The sequence below is a fragment of the Eptatretus burgeri genome, chromosome 6 (genome assembly GCF_056783735.1).
Source record: "Eptatretus burgeri isolate ZD-2024b chromosome 6, Ebu_testis_v1, whole genome shotgun sequence".
In the NCBI taxonomy this organism is placed as follows: domain Eukaryota; kingdom Metazoa; phylum Chordata; class Myxini; order Myxiniformes; family Myxinidae; genus Eptatretus; species Eptatretus burgeri.
The window spans coordinates 114,092,446-114,116,983 of record NC_140966.1 but is presented as its reverse complement, the minus strand read 5'-3'; the positions used below and the strand labels follow the sequence as shown (position 1 = coordinate 114,116,983).

The following is a 24,538-nucleotide window of genomic DNA, read 5'->3' as shown; positions in this document are numbered from 1 at the left end:
CATCCTGTGCTCCCAGGTATCCCGGTACAGTTTCTGGAAGTTGGAGGCCTGGCACGCTCTATGGTGTTGGCTGTACCAGATCCCGGCTCGTATGAGGTCACGGTGTGTGCAGTCAGCTTGGCTCTCCCCTGTCCTCCAACACAAAGCCTCCATCGACATTCTTCCCCTTTCGCAGGTGAGTATGTCATTGCAGACATATTGCTGTCCCTAATACGTTATCATGAATTAGTGGTTCGATCCAGTACCCAATGTCATCTCATCTTCAGGAAATCCGAATAAAAATGGAAATTAAATAATAATACTATGGAGCTCATTCTCTTCGCTTGTAAACCTATGTTTCACAATGGGCATGTCTCGTGACAAGGCAAATCACCTGATGATCACCTGAATGGTGTCTTTACCGAAAAGCATTGGGTTCCCAAATCTCCTTCCCCTTACAGCCAATACCTTGGAGCAATTGGAGCTCCTCGCATGAGAACGTGAAGTGTCAGGACAATCTCTTGACACATCGGCAGCTGCTGGTTCCAAAGGATTTAAGACACTTGTCCTCAAAACCTGTGCATCCAAACTAGATTCTCCTCTTTTTCAACTTTACGGCAACTTTAAGAAGAGGTCAGGTGAATAATTTCTGAAATCGGATCGATTTCTTCTTGGACAGCTGCCTTCTCTCACATTGGAAGGTGGTTTGCGTCATTCCTATCCCAAGGAAGGGTACCAAGACAGGACCCTCGAAATTACAGACTGGATAGCCTTCTCTTGACAACAGGCAAGTTAATATAATCCATTTTCCAAGCAGACCTCAAGGCCTGTCTCTTCATCAACTCTTTCATATCGCGTCAACCTGACTTCCGTCCTTGATACTCCGCACGACGCATGCTTCTGATTACTCTTCAGTGGATTTTCATTTCATTCCGTATGTATCACTTAGCTTCTGGTTGCATCATTACTCGGAGCATGACCATGCTACTGATGCGGTGCCCACTGGGGGTTCGAGCAGACATTTGTAACTTGTCCAGAGTGTCGATGGATGTTCTGAACTTCAAACAAGAGGACGGTGGACAGGCATTGGTTGGTGGACGTTAAAGATTCCTCGGTGTCCTTCACGAAGAGTAGGCCAGTCATCGCCGGCACCCTGAACAGTTTACAAATTCCTGCCCAAACCAGCAGAGGGCATTGCATCAGGCGGCACAGCCACGCCCTCAACCAATGATGCTACCCCTCACCATTTTGCTGCACACAAATGTGGAAGATTACGAGCCTCCATTTTTGTTTTTGATCGATTGGAGCACATGCTGCACATACCTTTGCAAATCAAAGCGGTTTTATTGAAAAGCTTTTTTACAACACAGGCTTTTCTCAAAACACAAGAATATGTCTGAATGTTGTGTTTATTTCCTTTGGTAATAATTTTTTTGTTGTTTTTTTGTTGTTTATCTTAAAACGCTTGTCAGTGTCACAACCAAGCAGTGGATCTCGATCAGACGTTACTGCCCCGGCTCAACCCATCAATGTCTCTGCCCATCTCTACAACTCCACAACTGCACGGATATCCTGGTTGGACCACGAACCCGGTGCCGATGATTCCTTCATTATCTCTGTGAAGTCTGATGGCTGCTTGCGAGAAAACCGCAGTCAGCCAGGGTTGCTGTTCAGGCCTTGCCTACAGGTTTGCGTTGATAGGATTGGCTGACCTCGAGTGAAAGGTGTGTGTGTGTGTGTGTGTGTGTGTGTGTGTGTGTGTGTGTGTGTGTGTGTGTGTGTGTGTGTGTGTGTGTGTGTGTGTGTGTGTGTGTGTGTACTTGTGCGTGCATTTCTTTTGTATGTCCTAATCTAAGGGGGAGGGGGAGGCACATCAGTATCATAGTTACACCCAAAAAATGATGCAATCAGCCTCCCAGTGCTGCACACGTGATTGAATTAGTAATGTTAATGCTGGGAGTAGATTGGAGAGATTTAATTAATATTTTAGTTGGCAGAGTTAGCAGAGAACAACAACAGGAATTTTAAGGCCATTTTCCCTGCTAAAGCAGGGATTAGCCTTGTGGGCCCCATGACAATCTTCTCCACTTTTCCCTATTTTCTGCATCTCCCCTTGTTGACCCCCTTAACCACATTTCTTCTTCCACCACCTTTAGCCAGGTCTTTCGTGGTCTTCCCCGTTCTCCACTTCCCTCGACATTAATTTCCATCACCTTTCTCACCCAGTCACTTTCATCCTTCCTCAACACATGACCCAACCATCTCAACCTGTTTCTCTTCACAACATCCATCACAGGCTCTGTTCCCATCATCTTCCGCAAGTCATCATTTGTCTTCCTCTCTCTCAACGATACTCCGCACATCCACCGAACCATTCGCATTTCCACCCTTTCCAGCCTTTGTTGCTGCTCCATGTTCAGTACCCATGTCTCACTCCCATAAATCATCGTACTCCTCACACATGTAGCATACACCTTTCCCTTCAGCTTCAAGGACACTCCCCTCCTTGTCAGCACGCCACTCAGTTCCCGAAACTTCTTCCATGCACATCTCACTCTAGCAACCGTTGCCGAGTCTGATCCACCTTCTCCATTCAGCATGTCTCCGAGATGGCAAAATGTTCTCACACCTTCCATCTTCATGCTGTCTCCAAGATCCAACTCAACATTTCCTCCCTCTGCAACTCCCTCGATGCACACCTTACACTTGAACAATGCAGCTGCCACACTGGTTAATGACCCCCTCACCCCACTACATTTTTGATGAACCCATTCAGCACACATTGTACACTGAACGGAGTTCACTCCGACACCCTTCCTGCACACAGCACACGGCCACTTCCCAGTCCTTTCCACCTCACCACATGCTTTACCACTTGCCATCACCTTCGTCTTTCTGATATTCACCTTCAAACCTTTTGCCTCCATACATTCCTTCCACTTGTTCATCTTCTCCTTCAGTCCATCCATACTCTCTGCAATCAACACCAGATCATCTGCATACAGCAGCTCCCACGGTAAACCCTCCTTTACCCTCCGAGCCAGCACCTCTATCACAACTACAAATAGAAGTGGACTTGGTACCGACCCCTGGTGCACTCCCACCTTCACTTCAAACTCACCACTGTTCCCATCCTTCGTCCTTACAGCTGTGCGTGCTCTCTCGTACATGGCCATCACTACTCTGATCAACCATTCCTCCACTCCTAACTTCCTCAATGCCCATGTCATAACTTCACGTGGAACCCTATCAAATGCTTTCTCCAGATCAACAAACCCAAAAAACAACTTCTTCCTCTTCTCCATGTACTTCTCCTGCAACTGCCTTACAATAAAAAACTGCATCTGTCGTTCCTCTTCCTGGCATAAATCCAAACTGCATTTCGTCAATCTTTACCTTCTTCCTTATCCTCTTCTCCAACACCCTTTCCAATTCCTTCATCCCATGCTCCAATAACTTTATTGCTCGAAAGGAGCCACAATCCAGAGGGTCACCTTTCCCCTTGTACAGGGGGACGAGGGTACTCGGTTCCCAATCCACTGGAATGCGGCCTTCTTTCACCACCAGATTACAGATCTCTGTCATTCTCTTCACACCCCAACTTCCCGCTGCCTTCAACATATCTCCCACAACTCCCGTCGGCCCTCCTGCTTTTCTACTCTTCATTGCTCTTATAGCTTCCTCGACTTCCTTCTCAGTTATCTTCTCTGCTGGTCCTAGAACTGGGTTACTCTCGATGTTTCTATCCCATTCATTTTCTACATTCAACAGACTTTCCATATATCTCTTCCATCTTCCTTTAATTCCATCTGAGTCCACAACGATTTGTCCCACTTCATCCTTCAAGCAACTCACCCCGTCACATCAAATCTCTCTCTCGCTATCTGCTTTGCAATCCTGAATACCGCTCTCTTACCCTCCTCCGAATCCAAGCGTTCTCCGAACATTTTCCTCTGGGCCTCCTGCGCCTTTGCAACCTCTTTCTTTGCAGCCTTCTTGGCTTCCTTATAACTTTCATGTGCAGCCTCTTCTTCTGCCGTACCCTTCGCCTTTTGCCATTCCTTGAACTTCTTCCTCTTCTCATCAATCCAACTTCATCCCACCACCATGTTTCTGAGTGCCTCGGTGGTCCTTTTGTCCATCCACATACCTCACCAACGACTCCCAACAGACTATCTTTCATTGACATCCAACCATGTTCAACTTCAAATGCATCATCCTCTACCATACTCATCCTCTCTCTTAATGCCTCCTTGAGGCATAATGCCTTCGCTGCCCCCTCTTTTATCCTCCACACCTTCATCCTTGGTTGGTACTTCACCTGCCGAGCTCTCCTCGCACCTTTCATCCTGATGTCACAGACAACCAGGTGGTGCTGTGAAACAGTCTCCCACCCCCCCCCCCCCGGGATCACCTTTGTGTCCCGGAGGTTTCCCCTATCTCACTTACGCACCATCAGGTAGTCAACAATTGTCATCGACCCACCTGACGTCAAAGTATCAAGCTGATTATCCGCTTTCTGGAATTGAGTTTTACAAATCAACAAATCAGCTCCATCAGCAAACTCCAAGATCTTTCACCTTCTCCATTCCTCACACCATATCCATAACCCCCATGGACTCCCTCAAAACCATCTGTGCTCCTTCCCACATGTCCATTCAAGTTTCCTCCTACTACAACAACTTTCTCATCTTTCATGTTTTCCACAACTTCTCCATCACACACCAGAACTTGTCCTCTTCATCACTCCGACTGACCTGCGGGGCATATCCCGAGATGACATTCACTAAGAGCTTTCCGATCACCGTTCTCACCATCATCAAGCTTTCACTCACTCTCATCACACTCACCACAATGTCTACAAACTCCTCAGAAAACAGGACACCAACACCATACACACCTTCTGGGCACCCTTGCCATACAAACTTGCACTTATGTCCCTGCCTACACGTCACCATTCTTTCACCACTTCCATTCCATCTCATCTCCTGCACACAACATATGTCCACTCTTCTTCTGACCAATACTTCCACCACTTCTCCTGATCTCCCTGCCATTGTCCCGACATTCCATGTCCCAAACCTCAGAAACCGATCTCCACGTGGGGCATCACACATTTGGTCGTCATGAACGGAGTGATTTCCTCCCTTGCTTTGATCGAGTTCCCCGTCTTGATTTTTGACGAGAGGGGGTGAGGACCCCCACGGGGTACTTCGGCCTGTACCCTGCCCATATATAATTGTACTCGAGTCAGCAGTGTTTTATTTCATTTTTGTTAAAAAGCAAAAACCTCCCTGTTTTCCTCTCACTCGGTGAGATTTTAAACGTTTGTTGCAGGGTTTTACAAATGTCTCGTGTTGAAGAATTCAAACATTCTAACACCCTTCCATATTGGCTTTCCTTTACGAGGACCCATTTACTCGATTGGCTTGTTGATGTAGTTTTGTGATTATTTTGAATTTTAAAGAAAGATTCGCCAATCAGGTTAACTTCGAGGTTCTCAATGTTAAACCCCCATGTAGTTGATTGTGATTGAAGCTCCGTATGGTTTCAGGTGAACGTGAGTGAGCGCTACTTGCGAGACCTCATGCCCGGGGAGCGTTACTCCGTGGTGGTGATTTTGTTCCGGGATGGACGGTCAAGCCCACCCTCGCTGCCTATCGCCTTCCGTACCGGTACAGCCTTTGAAAATTGTCTTATGGCTCATCATCTCTGTTGTGATCTCCATAATCGTCATTATCGTCCTTGCACCATCATCCTTCACTCCAAATTTCTCATGTCAGCCCAGCTCGAGAATAATGTGAGAGTATTGGGATCGTTTTTATGGACTCCTCTTCAGTTTACTTTATTTTGAGCAGTTGTTTTGTCATATACGAGGTCGCTGATAGAAGGCAAGTTAAAAAGCAAGGAGCTGCTAATCTCGGTCCCCCGCCTTTTGAGTGGTATGAGGAATAGATCTGTGTAATATGAAATCAAATGTTTAACTGTTTTTGAAATATCGCGTACACAAAGGTTCATGGACGGATGATCGGTCAGACGGTTGGACGGAACTCATTTTAATGCACCCCGTCTCCGACCGTGTTGGAGGTGCAGGGTTCAAAAAGGAAGCCTTTTATATTTCTTTCATGGTTAATTAAAAGATATTATATATTTACGAACAGTAAAAGAAAAAAAAGTTTTTCAGGAGTGATCAAGGCATTGGTTTGTTGCCTATACACCGCCCGAGTACAATTAATTATTTGTCTGATTGAAAAAAATATCATTTTCCCGTGTTCATTTGAATGAATTTGAAGCAATTTTTAGTTAATTTTTTTATGATGAACATTTCTGTGTTTCAGGGTGGGACAGACAGATCGACAGACAGTATCATCCTATGATTATATTATATTATGTATATATGTATATGTATATAATTATGTATACTAGCATAACCCACGCTCTGCGCGACATGTTGGGGTGGGTGTGTTTGAGAAAGGAACTGATGCAGAGTATCACTAGTAATTTTACTTTAATGCAGAAAGTAGAATGCGATTTCACTGTTTCAGAACCATTTTATTTAGTTTTTTGTACCATGCACCTCATATGGTCTTTGAGATAATGTAAGCCGAATATCACGTTACTCGAGCGCAGAACAAAGTCGAAGATAGCGCGACACGAAACCACAAACTCGGAAATAATATATATGATGTATATATGTACATGTATAGGGTGTCCCAAGAAAATATACAACTTTTAAAATGCTTCGTTTGATCCTAAAAAAGCAGTAATTTTGTCACTCGTGCTTCATTTCTTGTTGCAGAGACCCTGAAGTTTATTTTGATACCAAGCAAGCGCCAGAAAAATGCCAAGACTGACCGTACAACAACGGACGAAAATTGTTGAACTTTGGCACCAGACGAAAAGTGTGATACAGGTGCAACGTCTTTACTCGAGACATTTCGGTATCCACTTGCGCCATGCACCAAACTTTCGGACAATAAAGTGCACCATCGCAAAGTTTACCAATGTGGGAACCATCTGTGACCTTCACAAGGGTCACGGTGGTTGGAAGAGGACAGGTCGGAGTGAAGAAAATGTGGAAATGGTGAGACAGGCAGTCATTCAGTCCAAAAAAAAATCGATTCGACGACTTTCTGCCGAGACAAACATTCATAAGAGCACCGTTCAGAGGATCCTTCGTCAAGACATTCATGCCTTTCCATACAAAATTCAAACGGAAACGGTGCTTACTGATCAACAGAAACTCAAACGACTGGACTTTCCATATTGGTTCTCAGGAAAGTTGGAGGAAGATGCAGACTTCCTCTAAAAACTTCACATGACGGACGAATGTCACGCACACTTGTCCGGGGAGGTAAACAAGCAAAACTTTCGGTACTGGGGAACTGAAAATCCTGGTAATGCATCAACTGAACTGGTGCCTCGATCTGTTCTCAAAGTCACCATGTGGGTGGCGGTTGGTTGGTATGGGATAATTGGTCCATACTTCTTTGAAGATGACCAGGGACGCACTTGCACAGTAAACCAGAGGAACTATCGCGAAATGATTCAGGAATTCTATCTGCGTGAGCTACGTACTCAGGCCCGTAGGAGAAACAACCTGATCCAGATGAGAACCCAGTGGTTCCAGCAGGATGGGGAACCGTCCCATACAGCCAGGGAAACGAGGCGTTTTCTCAACCAACATTTTGAGGGCCGCTTTATCTCCCTCGCCGAAGACGTTGAGTGGCCACCGTATTCCCCTGACCTTACTCCTCCAGACTTCTTCTTGTGGGGATATCTCAAGGACAGGATCTATGGAAACACTTGGCCTCAGACTCTTGATCAGCTGAAGGAAAACATCCACCGAGAAATCCAGAACATTCCTCACGAAACGTTTCCCAAAGTGATGGAGAACATGACAACTCGTTTGCAGGCAGTGATCGGACAACGTGGAGCCTACGTCGAACATGTGGTCTAAAAGAAAATGACGATTCTACAACAAAATTTAAATTTTGGTGGCAATTTTGACATTGGTACAATAAACTTCAACCTTTCAGCTTTCTATTCAGCCATATATCTTGAATAAAAATATATGTTATGACCATCCTCTTTGCAGATGAAAAGTTGTATATTTTTTTGGGACACCCTGTATATGTATATATGTATATATATATATATATATATATATATATATATATATATATATATATATATATATATATATATATATATATATATATATATATATATATATATATATATATATATATATATATATATATATATATATATATATATATATATATATATATGTGTATATGTATAATGTATATGTACATGTGTGTATATATATATATATATATATATATATATATATATATATATATATACACGTACATGTGTATGTATATATATGTATATATATATATATATATATATATATATATATATATATATATATATATATATATATATATATATATATATATATATATATACATATATATATATATATATATATATATATACACACACACTCATCCCCCACTATATCGTGGTTCACCTATCGCGCCCCTGCTTCATTGCGGTTTTTCCCTTGGAACCTAACTATTTTTTCTGCGGATTCCCCCGGTATATCTCCGTAATAATATATAAAATATAAATTATTTAAGCAATTAATTATAACGCGTGGCGCTCGACCAGTCACACAATGCACGAGACAAAGTTTCGCTTGTGAACTTCGAATAATTTCTACGTTTTTTTCTCCAAGCCGCACGATGCCGCCCAAACGCCCTGCACCTTCTAAGGCTTCTGGCAAGGAACCAAAGCGCCAGAGGAAGGTTTATATTCACTCGATATAAATCAAACCCAATCGTGTTTATACACCGCCCAGCGTTTAATAATTACTCAATATAAATCAAACCGAATCGTGTTTATACACCACCCAACATTTAATATTCACTCGATATAAATCAAATCCAATCGTGTTTATACACCGCCCAGCGTTTAATATTACTCGATATAAATCAAACCCAATCGTGTTTACACACCACCCAGCGTTTAATATATAATCACTCAATGTAAATAAAACCCAATCGTATTTATACACCACCCAACGTTTAATATTCACTCGATATAAATCAAACCCAATTGTGTTTATACACCACCCGGCGTTTAATATTCACTCGATATAAATTGTTGTGATAATGAAGTGCCGTACTGTGATTGGCGGCAACGGAGATTGGGCGGATGTGGCAGCACTGTGTATGGGGGTCGGTGGCTGGTGATGACTCGGTGGCTGGTGATGACTCGTATGCCGCGTGCTCCGTGGAGGGTCGTGCTGGAACAGTAATGGTATGTAGTATACTGTATTAGGAATGGTGTACTCTGAGGAATGTAATTGGGATTAGAGTATGGAGTTTGCCTTCAGTATTATGTGTACAAGTTATTGTATTTTGTTATTCTTTCCCTATGTATATTTATGTTGTTGTAGATATGCGTATGGGTTTTGTGAGAATAAAGCCGATCGAAAAGGTTTATTGTTGATTACTACAACAATAATTTATTCTCACAAAACTTACCTGGTTGGATTGAACCAGAAGAGCGCTGAGGCCTACACTGGAATGGAGCGTTTGCTGAGACCAGAGAGGCTGGATTCGGATCCCAGTTCACCCACAGCGGCACAAGAATGGAAACACTGGTTGAAGACGTTCGAAAACTTCCTGGGAGCTCTACCACAGGATAATCTGGATAAGATGAGTCTGCTTACAAATTTTGTCTCACCAAGACTATACGAAACTATATCAGAGTGTACCATTTATGATGAGGCTATCCGTACTTTACAGTCACAGTACGTAAAGCCCACTAATGAAGTGTTTGCACGCCATCGTCTTGCAACTCGCCGCCAGCAGGTCGGAGAGTCCTTAGATGAATACCTTCTGACTCTGAAAACGTTAAGTAAAGAGTGTAACTTTGGGGCTGTAACAGCAACTCAACATTGCGAAGAATCCATCAGGGATGCCTTCATTAGCGGCCTGCAGTCACCACTGATCAGACAACGTCTATTAGAGAATAAGACTTTAGATTTAGCTACCATGTTTGATCAGGCGAGATCTCTAGATTCAGCCCAAAGAAATTCAGAATCTTATTGTGTTATTCAACCCTCCCGTTCATTGGGTGCTGCCTCATCCAATCAGAATACCGGTGAAGTGGAACCCACAACTGTAATGGCTGCTACGGGTGTTAAATGTTTCTTTTGTGGTTTTTTTAAAACACCCACGTGTAAAATGTCCGGCACGAGAGGCTGTGTGTCATAAGTGCCAGAAAAAGGGTCATTTTGCTAAGGTGTGCCGTAGTACTTCATCAGTAGCTACTGGTGCTTGTGCAACTTCCTCTGATCGGGCAACGCTAGCGGCTGTGTCTTCTGCCGCTGCCCCAGGGGTGTTATCAAAGGCGGTTGTGAGGGTCACGCTCAATGGAGTGGAATTGGATGGCCTTATGGATAGTGGTAGTTCAGAAAGTTTTATCCATCCCGACCTCGTTAAGTGCCATTCCTTAAGTGTACATCACACCCAAGGCAATGTTTCCATGGCATCTACTTCCTTCACCGCTCAGACATCAGGGTTCTGTCAAGTCAATATCAAAGTAAACGGTCGGTGCTACCAAGATGTGCGTCTGTCCATACTCCCTCAGCTGTGTTCAGATATAGTTTTGGGCCAGGATTTTCAGGGACTGCATGATAGTGTTACACTGACATATGGAGGTAGTTTGCCTCCTCTTGTTATCTGTGGACTCAGTACACTGTGTGTTGACCCTCCAGAACTGTTTGCCAACTTGACAGCTGATTGTTATCCTGTTGCTGCTCGATCACGCCGGTACTCTCCCGATGATCGTAAATTCATTGAAAAGGAAATTCAAAGGATGTTGAAGGAAGGTATTATAGAGCCCAGTAACTCCTCTTGGCGTGCACAGGTTGTTGTCGTTAAGAACGAAACTCACAAGAAACGCTTAGCCGTGGACTATTCAGAAACTATCAACAAATTTACACTTCTTGACGGGTATCCTCTGCCTCGTATAGATGACACTGTTAACAAGATTGCTCAATACCGTGTTTTTAGTACGATTGACCTCCGTAGTGCGTATCATCAAATCCCCATCAGAAATGAAGATAAGCCATACACCGCGTTTGAGGCCTGTGGACGCCTTTATCAGTTTGCTCGGGTTCCCTTTGGCGTCACCAACGGAGTGGCTTGCTTCCAACGTATCGTGGATTCATTCATCCAAGAAGAAGAACTGGTTGGAACATTTGCTTACTTAGACAACATTACTATTTGCGGCATGACTCAGGAAGAGCATGATGCTAATCTCACGAAATTTCTTGAGGCTGCGAAGAGAAAGAATATAACTTACAATGAAGACAAATGCATCTTTTCAACTAACAGGCTCAGTATTCTCGGATATGTGGTGGAAGGAGGGGAAATGCGCCCGGATCCTGAACGACTCCGACCCTTACAGGATTTGCCTGTGCCTCGGGACATGAAATCGCTCCAACGCATCCTTGGCTTCTTTGCCTATTATTCACAGTGGATATATGACTACTCAAGCAAGATCTGCCCACTGTGTGCCACTACTACATTTCCCATGACAAGGGAAGCAGAAGCGGCTTTCCATCTTCTTAAGCAAGACATTGAAGGTTCAGTGGTGAGGGCGATTGACGAATCCATACCCTTCGAAGTTGAGACCGATGCTTCGGATGTAGCAATTGCTGCAGTCCTCACCCAGGCAGGACGTCCGGTAGCCTTCTTTTCCCGAACCCTTCAGGGACCCGAATGTCGTCATGCTTCTATTGAGAAGGAGGCCCAGGCTATTATTGAAACAGTTCGCCACTGGAGACAGTATTTGACAGGCAGACATTTTACTATAAAGACAGATCAACGATCAGTGAGCTATATGTTTGATAAGCAGCATAAAAATAAGATAAAGATTGATAAGTTCATGCGTTGGAGGATGGAATTATCTTGCTATGATTTTGACATTGTGTATCGTCCTGGTCGAGAAAACATTCCCTCTGATACATTCTCCAGGTCTTATTGTGGGATGGCATGCCACGATCGACATTCACTGTTTAACCTCCACGAAGCCTTGTGCCACCCAGGGGTTACCCGCTTATACCATTTTGTGAAATCTAAGAATATGCCATACTCTGTGGAGGATGTCCGGCAGGTTTTTTTTTTTTTTTTTTTTTTTTTTTTTTTTTTTTTTGTATACCTTGGTCGAGGCTCGTATGAGAGCTAACACACAACTCACAGCAATGAGGCATGAGACAAGAGGGGCGGGAGTGGAAGGGACAAAACATTGGGGAACAGACACAGGTGAAATGTGGAAGGGAGAGGGATGGGGATGGGACGGGGAACATGGCGAGGGGAAGATGGACATTAAAGGGACTTTCAGGAAGGAAAGCAGGAGAATTGAAGGAAGTGGGCTTGGGTGGATTATCGGGGGTAGAAAAGATCGAGGATTTGGATGGGGGAAGATAAGAGGTGGTGGTGAACAGCTGTTTTGAAAGCCTGGAGGGAAGAATGGGAAAGAATAGAGTGAGGAAGTTTATTCCAAAGGCGGGAAAAAGAGGAATGAAAGAGTGAAGATGAGCAGTGATTCGTGATTTTGGTAGTTTTACCAGAAGGGGGTTGTTGGCGGACCTTGAGCGCCCTGTGGAAATGTGGTGGGGACAAATCGCAGAGAGAGCAGGGGGGGCAAGGCTGGAGAGGAGTCGGTAGAAGACAGAAAGACCACCGACCAACCTGCGGTGATTGAGTGAGAGGCCCAAAGACTCAGCTTCATTGCGGGAGATGCCAATGATCTTAAAAGCCCTGGTTTCGACAGCGTGAAGTCGAGAAAGGTGGGAGGCAGGAGCACCAGCCCAGAGGGGAGAGCAGTACTCCATCAGGCTACGGACAAAAGCTTTGTAAGTGGTCAGGAGCTCAAGAGGGCCGAGGAAAGACTTTGCACGACGGAGGATTCCCAGTCGGCGACTGGCTTTTGAGGCAAGGTTGGAAATGTGACTTTCCCAGGAAAGGTCATGGCAGATAGTGAGACCCAGAAGCTTGAAAGAAAAGACTTCTTCCAGAGGATTGTTGAGAAAGTGGATGGGGGGTTTTGTAAACGGTCCTTTCGAAGAGACATAGTGAGAGTGTGAGATTTGTCTGGATTGAAAGACATGTTCCACGTGTTGGACCAGTTTGTGATTTTATCCAGATCTGCAGTGAGCGAAGAAGCTGCTGCTTGCCGGTCTGAGGGATGACAGATGGTACGGCAGAGGGTGGAGTCATCGGCAAAGAGAAATAGAGGATTTTCCAGAGAGTCCGAGAGATCATTGATGAAAACCAGAAAAAGAACAGGGCCCAGAACGCTACCTTGAGGAACTCCAGCCTGCACAGGAAGAGGGGATGAAAGAACTCCATTTAGGGCCACACGTTGACTGCGACAGGAGAGGAAGTCTGCGAGCCATGAGTGGAGATGGCCTTGAATACCATGGGAAGAGAGTTTGGTGAGTAGGGCAGGGTGCCAGACTGTGTCAAAAGCACGTGATATGTCCAGGGATACGGCTCGGATTTCCTGTCTGGCATTGAGGACCTCCATCCATTGATGGGAGAGCAGTAGCAGCATATCTAGGGTAGAGTGACCTGGTCTGAAACCAAATTGATGATTGGAAATCAAGCCATTGGAGAAGAGGAAGGATTTCATGTCTGAAGCGATGATGGATTCCATAACCTTGCTGATGATTGGGAGAAGGCTGATTGGTCTGTAGTTACAGGGATCTGTTTTTGCACCTTTTTTATGCAGGGCAGTGATGTTAGCAGATTTCCAAGCAGATGGCAGATGACCTTGGGAAAATGAGAGGGTGAATAGAACAGAGAGAGGGTGAGCAAGAGCAGAAGAGCAGGCTTTGAGGACACGTGGGCTGATGCCGTCTGGACCGGTTGCAGAATCTGACTCGAGGTTTGAAAGCAAGCTCTCCACCTTGTCAGGAGAAAAGGATACAGAGTCCAGGGACAGTTGGGTGCGACTGGGTAAAGTGGGTAGAGATAGTGATGGGTTTGGGACACAAGATTTAGCTGCAAACACCGAGTTTAGACATTCAGCTTTATCACGTGTGGAATCAGCAGTGCGGCCATTTGAGGTAAGGGAGGGGATGGAGGGGGAACATACACCAGAAACAGATTTGATTAAACGCCACCAGGATTTTGAGGAGGGAGAGAGGTTTGAGAGTTCAGACTTGAGATGAGAAAGATGTTGTTTTCTGGCTCTCCTGAGGGTAGCTACACACTTGTTCCGAGCTTTGTGGAAAGAACTGAGATTGCCCTCAGTTGGGTTTGCTTTCCATGAGGCAAAGGCAAGTTGTTTCAGGACAACTGCCTCGCCACAAGCTTCAGTAAACCAAGGGCGGGAGGAAGGGTAAGACAACTGAACACGAGAGGGGATAAATCTGTGCATGAGGGAGAGCAAGTTTCTTTGAAAGAATTCCCAGGATGAGTTGATGTTTGAGAAAGTAGTGATAGGAGACCAGTCTGTAAGTTTGATGGCTGCTCGGAGACCCTGCCAGTCGGCTTGAGTGAAATGCCAGACTCGACGGCGGTGAGGTGGTTCTCTGATAACAGCCAGAGAGATGTCCACTTTAACAAGGACGTGGTCAGAAGAACCAATTGGAGCGAAGGAAGAGCAGCAGATATTGTCAGGGAAATTTGTCAAAATCAGATCCAGAAGAGATGGAGTACCATTGGTTGAGATCCGGGTCGGGAAGTTGACCGATTGAGTCAGTCCCAATGAGTCACAGAAAGCTTTTGCTGATGTCCCATGGCAGGTGAGAGAGGTACCCACACCTAGCCAACTGGCGTGATGACAATTGAAGTCGCCACATAAGAGGAAGAGAGAGTTTGGATGAGAAGATAGAAGATGGTCCATGTTTTCGGAGAGTGAGGTGTAGATGGAGTCATCACTGTTCGGTGGACGGTACAGTACACATATAAACATGAGGTGGGAGTGGAGGGGAAGCCGAAGCCAGAGGTATTCCTGGGGGTGTGGGGGAGTGAGAGCAGTGCAGGGAGAGTGAGGAATAGAGTCTTTGATGAAGAGAGCAACACCTCCACCAGGACGTTGGATCTTGTAGAGGTTGTTGGATCTTGTAGAATATGCGCAGAATGCAAGCCTAAGTTTCACCAACCAGATAAGACTCGACTCATAAAAGCTACTCAGCCATTTGAGCGTCTCAATATAGATTTCAAGGGGCCTCTTCCGAGTACAGATAAGAACCAGTATTTTCTTCACATTGTGGACAAATATTCACGGTTTCCTTTTGTATTTCCTTATGCCGACATGACCACTTCCACGGTTATCAAGTGCCTCTGTCAGCTGTTCGCTATTTTCGGAATGCCGACTTACATTCATTCGGACCGGGGACCCTCCTTCATGAGCAAGGAATTACAAGACTTCCTTGCCAGTAGGGGGATCGCTGGTAGCAGAACTACTAGCTATAATCCTCAAGGGAATGGCCAAGTGGAGAGGTTCAATGGTACCATTTGGAAGGCAATCACAACGGCTCTAAAATCCCGTAATCTACCCATCAAATTCTGGCAGACTGTTCTGCCTGATGCTCTCCACTCAATTCGTTCACTGTTGTCCACAGCAACCAATGCTACCCCTCATGAAAGACTTCTGAACTATTCTCGTCGTTCTTCCTCGGGAGCCTCGGTGACTACTTGGCTCTGCAATCCTGGGCCAGTCCTGCTGAAGCGTCACGTACGCACAAATAAAACTGATCCCCTTGTGGATGAAGTCGACCTCCTCCAAGCAGGACCCCACTATGCCCATTTTCGCTACCCGGATGGCAGGGAAACTACGGTCTCTGTTAGACACTTAGCCCCAATTGGAACCCCATCCAAGAGTGAACCCCAAATTCTACCTCAGGCTTCTGAAGAAAATGTAATTCCCCAGGGTAGTCTCCAAGACGCACCCTGCTCAGAGGGGGGTGATCTCGTTCCTGATATGGTTCCTGCAACTCCACAGCAATCAGATGCTGTGGATAACCCTCCAGTGCCAAGAAGATCCGGTCGCACCATTCGTCCTCCTATTAGACTAGATTTATAGAGATATATTTCTCAGAAGGGGGTGAATGTTGTGATAATGAAGTGCCGTACTGTGATTGGCGGCAACGGAAATTGGGCGGATGTGGCAGCACTGTGTATGGGGGTCGGTGGCTGGTGATGACTCGGTGGCTGGTGATGACTCGTATGCCGCGTGCTCCGTGGAGGGTCGTGCTGGAACAGTAATGGTATGTAGTATACTGTATTAGGAATGGTGTACTCTGAGGAATGTAATTGGGATTAGAGTATGGAGTTTGCCTTCAGTATTATGTGTACAAGTTATTAGGGTATCCAGTCAAATGGACTGGATAACCTATTGTTTTTCTTCTGTTTATTATTATTTTTCTTCCGCCGTAAATTTGCAAAATTTCCAATTTTTTTCGCTTTAAATGCCATTTTCTCAGAAATGGTAAGACCAATCGACACAAAATTTTCACCAAATATGTATCTTTTTTGATAGCATACATAATTGATAATTATGACGTCATAGGTCACGTGGTACGGGCGCCATCTTGAAAAAACAGATCAACTTTGGACCTCTGTATCTCGGAAACCTTCTAGTGTAAAAAAATTTCGCTTGATACATTTTAACAAGCTCCCTCTCGGGAATACGTGTGATTTTTCGTGACGTCATCAGTGAAGAGGTATCCCAGTAAAAATTCGTCAAGTAGAACGCCACATGGCAAAAATTTGAAATTTCTTGAGCGTCATCTACACAAAAATTCATCATAGAAAAAAAATATTTTGACGTCATCGGTAACGTAATTCGGCCGCCATCTTGTTTTTTAGTGTTTTTTAAAAAAAATCTTCTTCTCCAGAACGGCTGTGCAGATTGAGGTGAAACTTTACAGGCACATTCTCCCTGAGGTCCTCTTTCAAGCTTGTTAATTTGTTATTGATACGTCACATGGTTTGGCGGCCATCTTTAAAAAACCCTAAAACCTTCAAACATCTTCTTCTCTAGAAGCGCTGGTCCAATGAAGGCGAGATTTCAGAACTATATTCGTGACATGTATGCGATGCAAGTTTGTTAATTTCAAAGTGATAGGTCACATGGTTTGGCCGCCATGTTGGATTTAAGAAAAATATTAAATAATGTTTTCTCTGGTATTTCATAAGCCATCGAAGCGAAAATTTGCAAGTGCCTTCCTCGCTCAAGTCTGCATACATGGCAAAAATTTTTACCTCAGAAGTCACATGGTTTGGCGGCCATCTTGGATAGAAAAATAGACCTTATCCGATTTACACGAAACTTCACACACTTGTTCGGGTCGACGATGGAAAGCAGAATTTAAATTTATCATATCATAGGTCACAAGGTTCGGCAGCCATCTTGGATTGAAAATGAATACATTTTAAAAATCTTCTTCTCCAGAAGGGCAAGACAGATGAAGACGAAACTTCACACATATATTCCCCATGAGGTCCTTTCTCAAGTTTGTTAATTTTTTCTTGATTGGTCACATGGTTTGGCGGCCATCTTGAAAAAACCCTAAAACCTTCAAACATCTTCTCCAGAAGTGCTGGTCGGATGAAGGGCAGATTTCAGAAGTATGTTCGGGACACGTAGGCGATATAAGTTTGTTAATTTCAAATTGATGTCACACGGTTTGGCCGCCATGTTGGATTTAAGAAAAATATTAAATAATGTTTTCTCTGGAACCGCTTAACCTAACGAATCGAAAGTTTGCAATTATCGTGTACCATCGTGTGTGCACGCGTGGTAAAAATTATGATGTCACACGTCACATGGTTTGGCGGCCATTTTGGATAGAAAAACGCACCTTTACCGATTAACACGAAACTTCACAAACGTGTTCCAAGACCCAGTTGGAAGCAGAATATAAATTTGTGATGTCATAGGTCACATGGTTCGTTAGCCATCTTGGATTAAAAAATAATATCTTAAAACGTCTTTTTCTCTGAAACGACTGAACAGATCCAGGCGAAACTCCACCACTATGACCGCCTCTCCATGACGAATAAAAAGTTCTCACCCCCTTTTGAGGTACGATGCAACGTTTGGCAGCCATAGTGGATTGAAGGAAAAATATTAATTAATGTTTACTCTGGAACTACTGCATCAATAAATGTGAAGCATCAGCTTTATGGTGGAACAGTCATGCGGAATGAGCGTTTGAAATTTCAACGGGATCGGGCCCAGGGTTTGGCAGCCATGTTGGTTTTAAGAAAAATATTAAATAATGTTTTCTCTGGAACTGCTTAACCTAGCGAAGCGAAAATTTGCACTTATCGTCTCCAATCGTGTTTCCACAAGTGCTGAAAATTATGACGTCACAAGTCACACGGTTTGGCCGCCATCTTGGATTGAAGGATAAATATTAATTAATGTTTACTCTGGAACCGCTGCTTCTGTATATACGAAACTTCAGATTTGTAATTTAGCCGACATGCGAAACAAAAGTTTAAAATTTCAACCTGATCGATCACGCGGTTTGGCAGCCAGAATTATTTAATTATTTGAATCTGTTCGCCAGTAATCAGGAAATTGAACGCTTTGTGCTGCCCGGTTCGTAACTCGTCTGTTCCGTGCCGTCTCGAAGCATGCCTGTGTTTGTATCACCATTAAATAATGTTTTCTCTGGCACCGCTTATCCGATGAATGCGAAACTTTGCGACTATGATTTAAGTCTCATGTTGTATCAGTTGTGTCAAAGGCGGACGGACTGGGTACCCGGTCATCACTGCCAGCAGTTATAAAGTGGCAGTTCTAGTTGTATTTTGTTATTCTTACCCTATGTATATTTATGTTGTTGTCGATATGCGTATGGGTTTTGTGAGAATAAAGCCGATCGAAAAGGTTTATTGTTGATTACTACAACATAAATCAAACCCAATCGTGTTTACACACCACCCAGCGTTTAATAATCACTCGATGTAAATAAAACCCAATCGTGTTTATACACCACCCAGCGTTTCATAATCACGATATAAATAAAACCCAATCGTGTTTACACACCACCCAGCGTTTAATAATCACTCGATGTAAATAAAACCCAATCGTGTTTATACACCACCCAGCGTTTAATAATCACGATATAAATCAAACCCAATCGTGTTTACACACCACCCAGCGTTTAATATTCACTCGATATAAATCAAACCCAATCGTGTTTACACACCACCCAGCATTTAATATTCACTCGATATAAATCAAACCCAATTGTGTTTATACACCACCCAGCGTTTAATATTCACTCGACATAAATCAAACCCAATCGTGTTTATACACCACCCAGTCTTTAATAATCACTCGATATAAATAAAACTCAATCGTGTTTATACACCACCCAGTGTTTAATAATCACTCGATATAAATAGAACCCAATCGTGTTTATACACCACCCAGTGTTTAATAATCACTCGATATAAATAGAACCCAATCGTGTTTATACACCACCCAGTGTTTAATAATCACTCGATATAAATAGAACCCAATCGTGTTTACACACCACCCAGCGTTTATTATACACTTGATATAAATCAAACCCAATCGTGTTTATACACCGCGTTTATAAAAAAAAGGAATTTTGGGGGGAGGCGTCCATTCATCGCGGATTTTCACTTCTCGCGGGGGCGTTTGGAACGTAACCCCCATGATAAATGGGGGATGATTGTATATGTATATATGTATATGTATACATGTATATGTAGAAATGTATGTATGTGTATGTATATATATATGTATGTATATATATATATATATATATATATATATATATATGTATATGTATGTATATGTATGTATATATATATATATATATGTATATGTATGTATATGTATGTATATATATATATATATATATATATATATATATATATATATATATATATATATACACATATATATGTATATATAGATATACACACTCGTGCGCGCCCGTACGTGCGTAGCTGGACGTTTAAAAAAAAAAAAACTTTCAAACCGCGTGCCAGAAACAACAACCACACAGGCCGTTCCTTCGCTCTCGCGTGCCCGTACGTGCATGCCCGTACGTGCGGGGCCGTACGTGCAAAAAAAACCTCAAACAACCACACTACGATTACAAACGTTCCTTCGCTCTCGTAAACTACGATTGGATTGGGGCATTGTGTTTATCTATAAATGCGCATAAGAAATCGAGAAATTATTAGAATACATTAAGTCATCACTATCCGGAAATCCCCGTAATGTAATCCCCATCACTATCCGGAAATCCCTGGGTTGCAACCCGTAATGGGGAACGCGCTCTTACTTGGCCATAACTTGGGAACCACTTGTCCGATTAATTTCAAACCTTGAAAAGGCAAACAAACAGAGATTGCTGGAATTATAGATAGAAGATAGATACTGTGGGTGCAAAATACCAAGCAACGTGTCCTGTCATTGGTAACTCAGGATCTCTTCCCCAACGGCCACCCCTACGCAGCAACCTGTCATATATGTGTATATATATATATATATATATATATATATATATATATATATATATATATATATATATATATATATATATATATATATATTGTTGCGGATTCGCGCCCGCCGGCGTGCGAGCGGCCACGTAACTCGAATCGCGGCACGTCGCCCACCGGACGGACAATCCCGTCGTGACCCTCTCGGACTAACGCCGGGAACTAGTCACGGGTGGGCCTTTCGGCCTCACCACGATCGTGCCAATCGGCCCCCCGCGTGGGATAGGGTTGCTCGCCAAATTCGACCTACCTAAGTACCCACACGGAGGGTAGACCGGGCGATCGCACCTCGCCGTAGGTCGACTTCGGACACGGGCCACTTTAAGCGACCCGTTCCGTACTATCGGGATAACCGAGCGGTGTTATCGTCAACCTCGACGGTTCGATTAATTATTGGGCGTATTTAGCCCACGACCAACCCTTTACGTGAAGTAAGATGGAGATTCAATAAAAGAAAAGACGAAGCGAAACGGGAAAAACAGTTCAACATAAAGCACATTTATTCCGCGGCAAACGGAAAGCACACACATACAATTATGCACCAAAAGCAAATGTAAAAGTAACTAAAGAAACACAACAATTCTGCACAAAAAGCAAATGCAACAAAAGAAAAACACACTGCAGATCTACTACCGACTACTGAGCACACGGCAACACTTATACAGTTTTACTTCACAGACGGCGCCGACAACACATATACTCAAAGCAAAAGAAAAAGGAAGGGGCCACCCTCAACGATGAGGGGGGCAGACGGGCCTGGGGCCGAGACCGCGTCGAGCCTACCCGTCTGGTGATGAGCCGCAAGATGGCGGCGGCGCCCCGACTCCGCGGGCCTCACTGGCACTGCCTGGAATGGGGTGGGAACGGGGCCCCCTTCTCACACTATCTCAGCGCGGGGGGGAAACAGGAGGGGGTTGTTGATGCTCGGGGGAATGAGGATATCTCGCTGGCTTGGGTCCCGCGACGAGCGACTCCACCGCGACCTCGGTCGCGTTACCGGCCTCCCCTCTCCGCAGCTCCCCGACTCTGACACGAGCGCCGACCTCCACAAAGATTCTTGGCTTTTCCAGCCTTTCCGGACCCCGACAGACACTCTCTCGACTGCCTTCGCCGCCACCACAACTCTCCAACTCTCCCACTCTCCACTCTTCTCAACTCCGTCCAACTGCCTTCGCCGCCGCCACAACTCTCCAACTCTCCCACTCTCCACTCTTCTCAACTCCGTCCAACTGCCCTGATTCGCTCCGCGCTCGGCGCTTTATAGTGCGACAGGAGAAACCATATGCAGATTTTTGGATCAGGAATGGCTCGGGGGCGGAGCCACGCTCCCCATTGGACAGAGGAAAAGTGGGCGTGAATCATTCTTGATCCGATTTCTCGGAAAGGCTGGTGTTTTTGCACCCGCTGCTCGGTGCGCGCCCTGTACGAGTCCAGGATCGGTGCCCACAAGCGGCGCGGGAATGGCGGTGATGCGATGGTTGCGAGAGCGAGATGTGACGGTAAAGGTCGTGGCTGTTGGCGTTGTTGTTGTGAAGCGGCGTTGCGGTTGGTGGTTGTTGTGTGATGGCTGTTGAGACGTGGTTGGTGGTGGTTGTGGTGGTAGTAATGGCGGCTGGTCCAAAATAAAGATAGTAAAAGAAAAACGGCTATCTAAAAGGGTCGCAGCCCGAATGAATAACATTTATTCCCTCTAAACAATGGGTTTGGGCTAACTACACATATACTTACAGAGATATCTCACCTACGGGACCTGAATGATGGTTTGCGAATTTCGTCAACCACAACACTACCCCCTCCCCTTTTTACAGACTCTTCCCGAGTCGTCAAATTTTCGTGTGCCATCATGTGTAGTTCTCCCCTAGTACATTTTACCTACGGATCCCTGAGTGCGACATTCATGGTATTCGTGTCCCCAAAATAAATAACCTGAGGGCTGAGTAACTACCTAAACAAACCCACTCACACGGATGACTTAAATAAAATTGCCGGCGCTAAGACAGACATGCCGGGGGCGCACTCATATGTACAGTACATCTTAACCTTAACTTACAAATTTTACACTAAACCATGGCCCAGGATCAATGAACTCTGCAAAAAGAAAGCAGTTAGCAGGGAGCCAGGCTGCTCGCATGCAGTCTCTGGCTCAAACAATGCAGGTGACAGGGAACGTGGCCGGCTGCTCACACGCAGTCCAAGGCCTTCCCTTTTGAACTGAACGCAGTGAACCACAACGGTGCATGGGCTGCACAAACGCAGTCTCCGTGCCAGCTCAAGTGCCACACGCAATGAACACAACGGATGGATGGATGGACACAAACACGGTGCACGGGCCGCCACTGCAGGCCCGTGTTGTAGCTGCTAACAGGGCAGTTCTCGCAGCTTTCAAACTGTTGCTTTCTGATCCTGGCGCACAAGGCAATGAACAGGGGGGGCAAAGCAAAAATTGAACGGGGCTGGTGAACAGGGGCAGTGGGCATGGCATGGCAAAGGTGAGCAGGCAAACACAGCCTGCAGAAGAAGGCCGCTGCAGGCAAACAGAGCCGGCAGACGAACTGGCCGGCACAGGCCTTGAAGAAAAACACAGCCAGCAGATGACGTGGCCGGCACAGGCCTTGAAGCAAAACACGGCCAGCCGATGAAGTTGGCCAGCACAGGCCTTGCAGCAAAACAACAGCTGCCGATGAAGTGGGCGGCACAGGCCTTGAAGCAAAACACGGCCAGCCGATGAAGTTGGCCAGCCTTTGCCATTCAGTGGAGGTTGGTGGAGGGAGTGCGGTGGTGCTGGCCACTCGGAAGGCGGGCTCGGACCTACCCTACGGTCTCCCTCCCAAGCTATCGCCTTTGCCTGTCACTGTCCATACCCACCCCCTTAATTTGTGAAACCCAATTGAGCCCCAACTTATTTTTTTTTTGTTGTTTTTATTTTTACTTCCCCACTATAATTCGTCCCCTAACCCCCTTTACTGTCCTTGTACGGCTAACCTATCCTGTCACCTAGCCTACTCCCAACCCCTACGTTCCTTTCCCAGAGGGGAATGAGGGAGGGCTAGCGTCCTGTGTCGAGGCCCAACTCAAGCCTCCGAATGGCCTCCCCAGACTTCAGCGATCTAACCCAAATTGGGTCCAGCGGCCCACAACGAGAGCGAGGGGATGGATGGTGCGGAGGGGTACACTTCCAAATCTACCCTAACCATTAACCTGTTAAACTACCCCGGGGCTTTCAACAAGCGCCTTTTGCTTAAACTATTGGTTCTAACAACCCAGATTCCCGTCGCCTGTGTTGGTGTCCTCACAATTTCGGGCCTTGCCCCCCAATTTTCTTTCCGTGCCCTCACACGGTCTCATGGCTGGGACGCGTGGCTCCCTTTGGCAGGCACGACCCTCTGCCGAATCTCCCGCTATGGCACCCCCGGGCACTACACTGCCTCCGAGCCTACCAGCTCCCTAACACCGGGGAGTGCCCCCCATGGCACCTCCCCTGAAACGCACACGTGGCAGGCTGGCTTCCCGGGCCCCTTTCTGAGGGTCACCCGTGCCCACAACACTGCCCACGCGGCTAATGGCGCCCCGGGCCCTCGTACCAAGCAGACGCACCCGTGCCCACTACGCTGTCCCGGCCCCCCATGGGCCTTTGGCCTACTACGGCCGACTAGCCTGGTGCCCGGGGTACCCACTCAGCGATACTCACCTTTCGCAGCCACGCTCCCAGCCTGTCAACAGGGCTCCTGCACCCCTCCAAATGGGTTTCGAGCCTACATTCACACTAACAACAAAACGACCTCCATTTTTCAATTTAACTAACCCCCTAACTCACTCTACACTGACCCCGGGGTCCCTTGGGCGGGAGTCACTCCTCCCCCCAATCACTCATCGCACCATGCATTCCCCATTCGCTCCATACACACAGACCCGCTGGCCTCACTCACTCACCAAGCACATGCTTCCACTTCACTCACCAACAA

The 24,538-nt window shown here is 45.4% G+C and overlaps 2 protein-coding genes across 5 annotated transcripts in view; one reads left to right on the top strand and one right to left on the bottom strand.

The window, feature by feature from the left end:
- LOC147025663 (receptor-type tyrosine-protein phosphatase O-like) overlaps positions 1–24,538 on the top strand; it is a 176,277-nt gene that overhangs the window by 89,131 nt on the left and 62,608 nt on the right. For all 4 annotated transcript variants that reach the window (XM_085886871.1, XM_085886870.1, XM_085886869.1 and 1 more), the window contains exons 6-8: positions 17–175; positions 1,452–1,666; positions 5,534–5,654. In XM_085886871.1, the coding sequence (XP_085742997.1) occupies positions 17–175; positions 1,452–1,666; positions 5,534–5,654 (495 nt within the window). The remainder of the gene's footprint in view (positions 1–16; positions 176–1,451; positions 1,667–5,533; positions 5,655–24,538) is intronic.
- Positions 2,034–3,699, bottom strand: LOC147025664 (uncharacterized). The gene has a single exon (XM_085886876.1). The coding sequence runs from the start codon at positions 3,321–3,323 to the stop codon at positions 2,034–2,036; it is 1,290 nt and encodes a 429-aa protein (XP_085743002.1). The 5' UTR covers positions 3,324–3,699.

Bases quoted from the DNA above. Each gene is read 5' to 3' on its own strand.
- LOC147025664 (XM_085886876.1), bottom strand. From the start codon at position 3,323: ATGCAGTTTTTTATTGTAAGGCAGTTGCAGGAGAAGTACATGGAGAAG.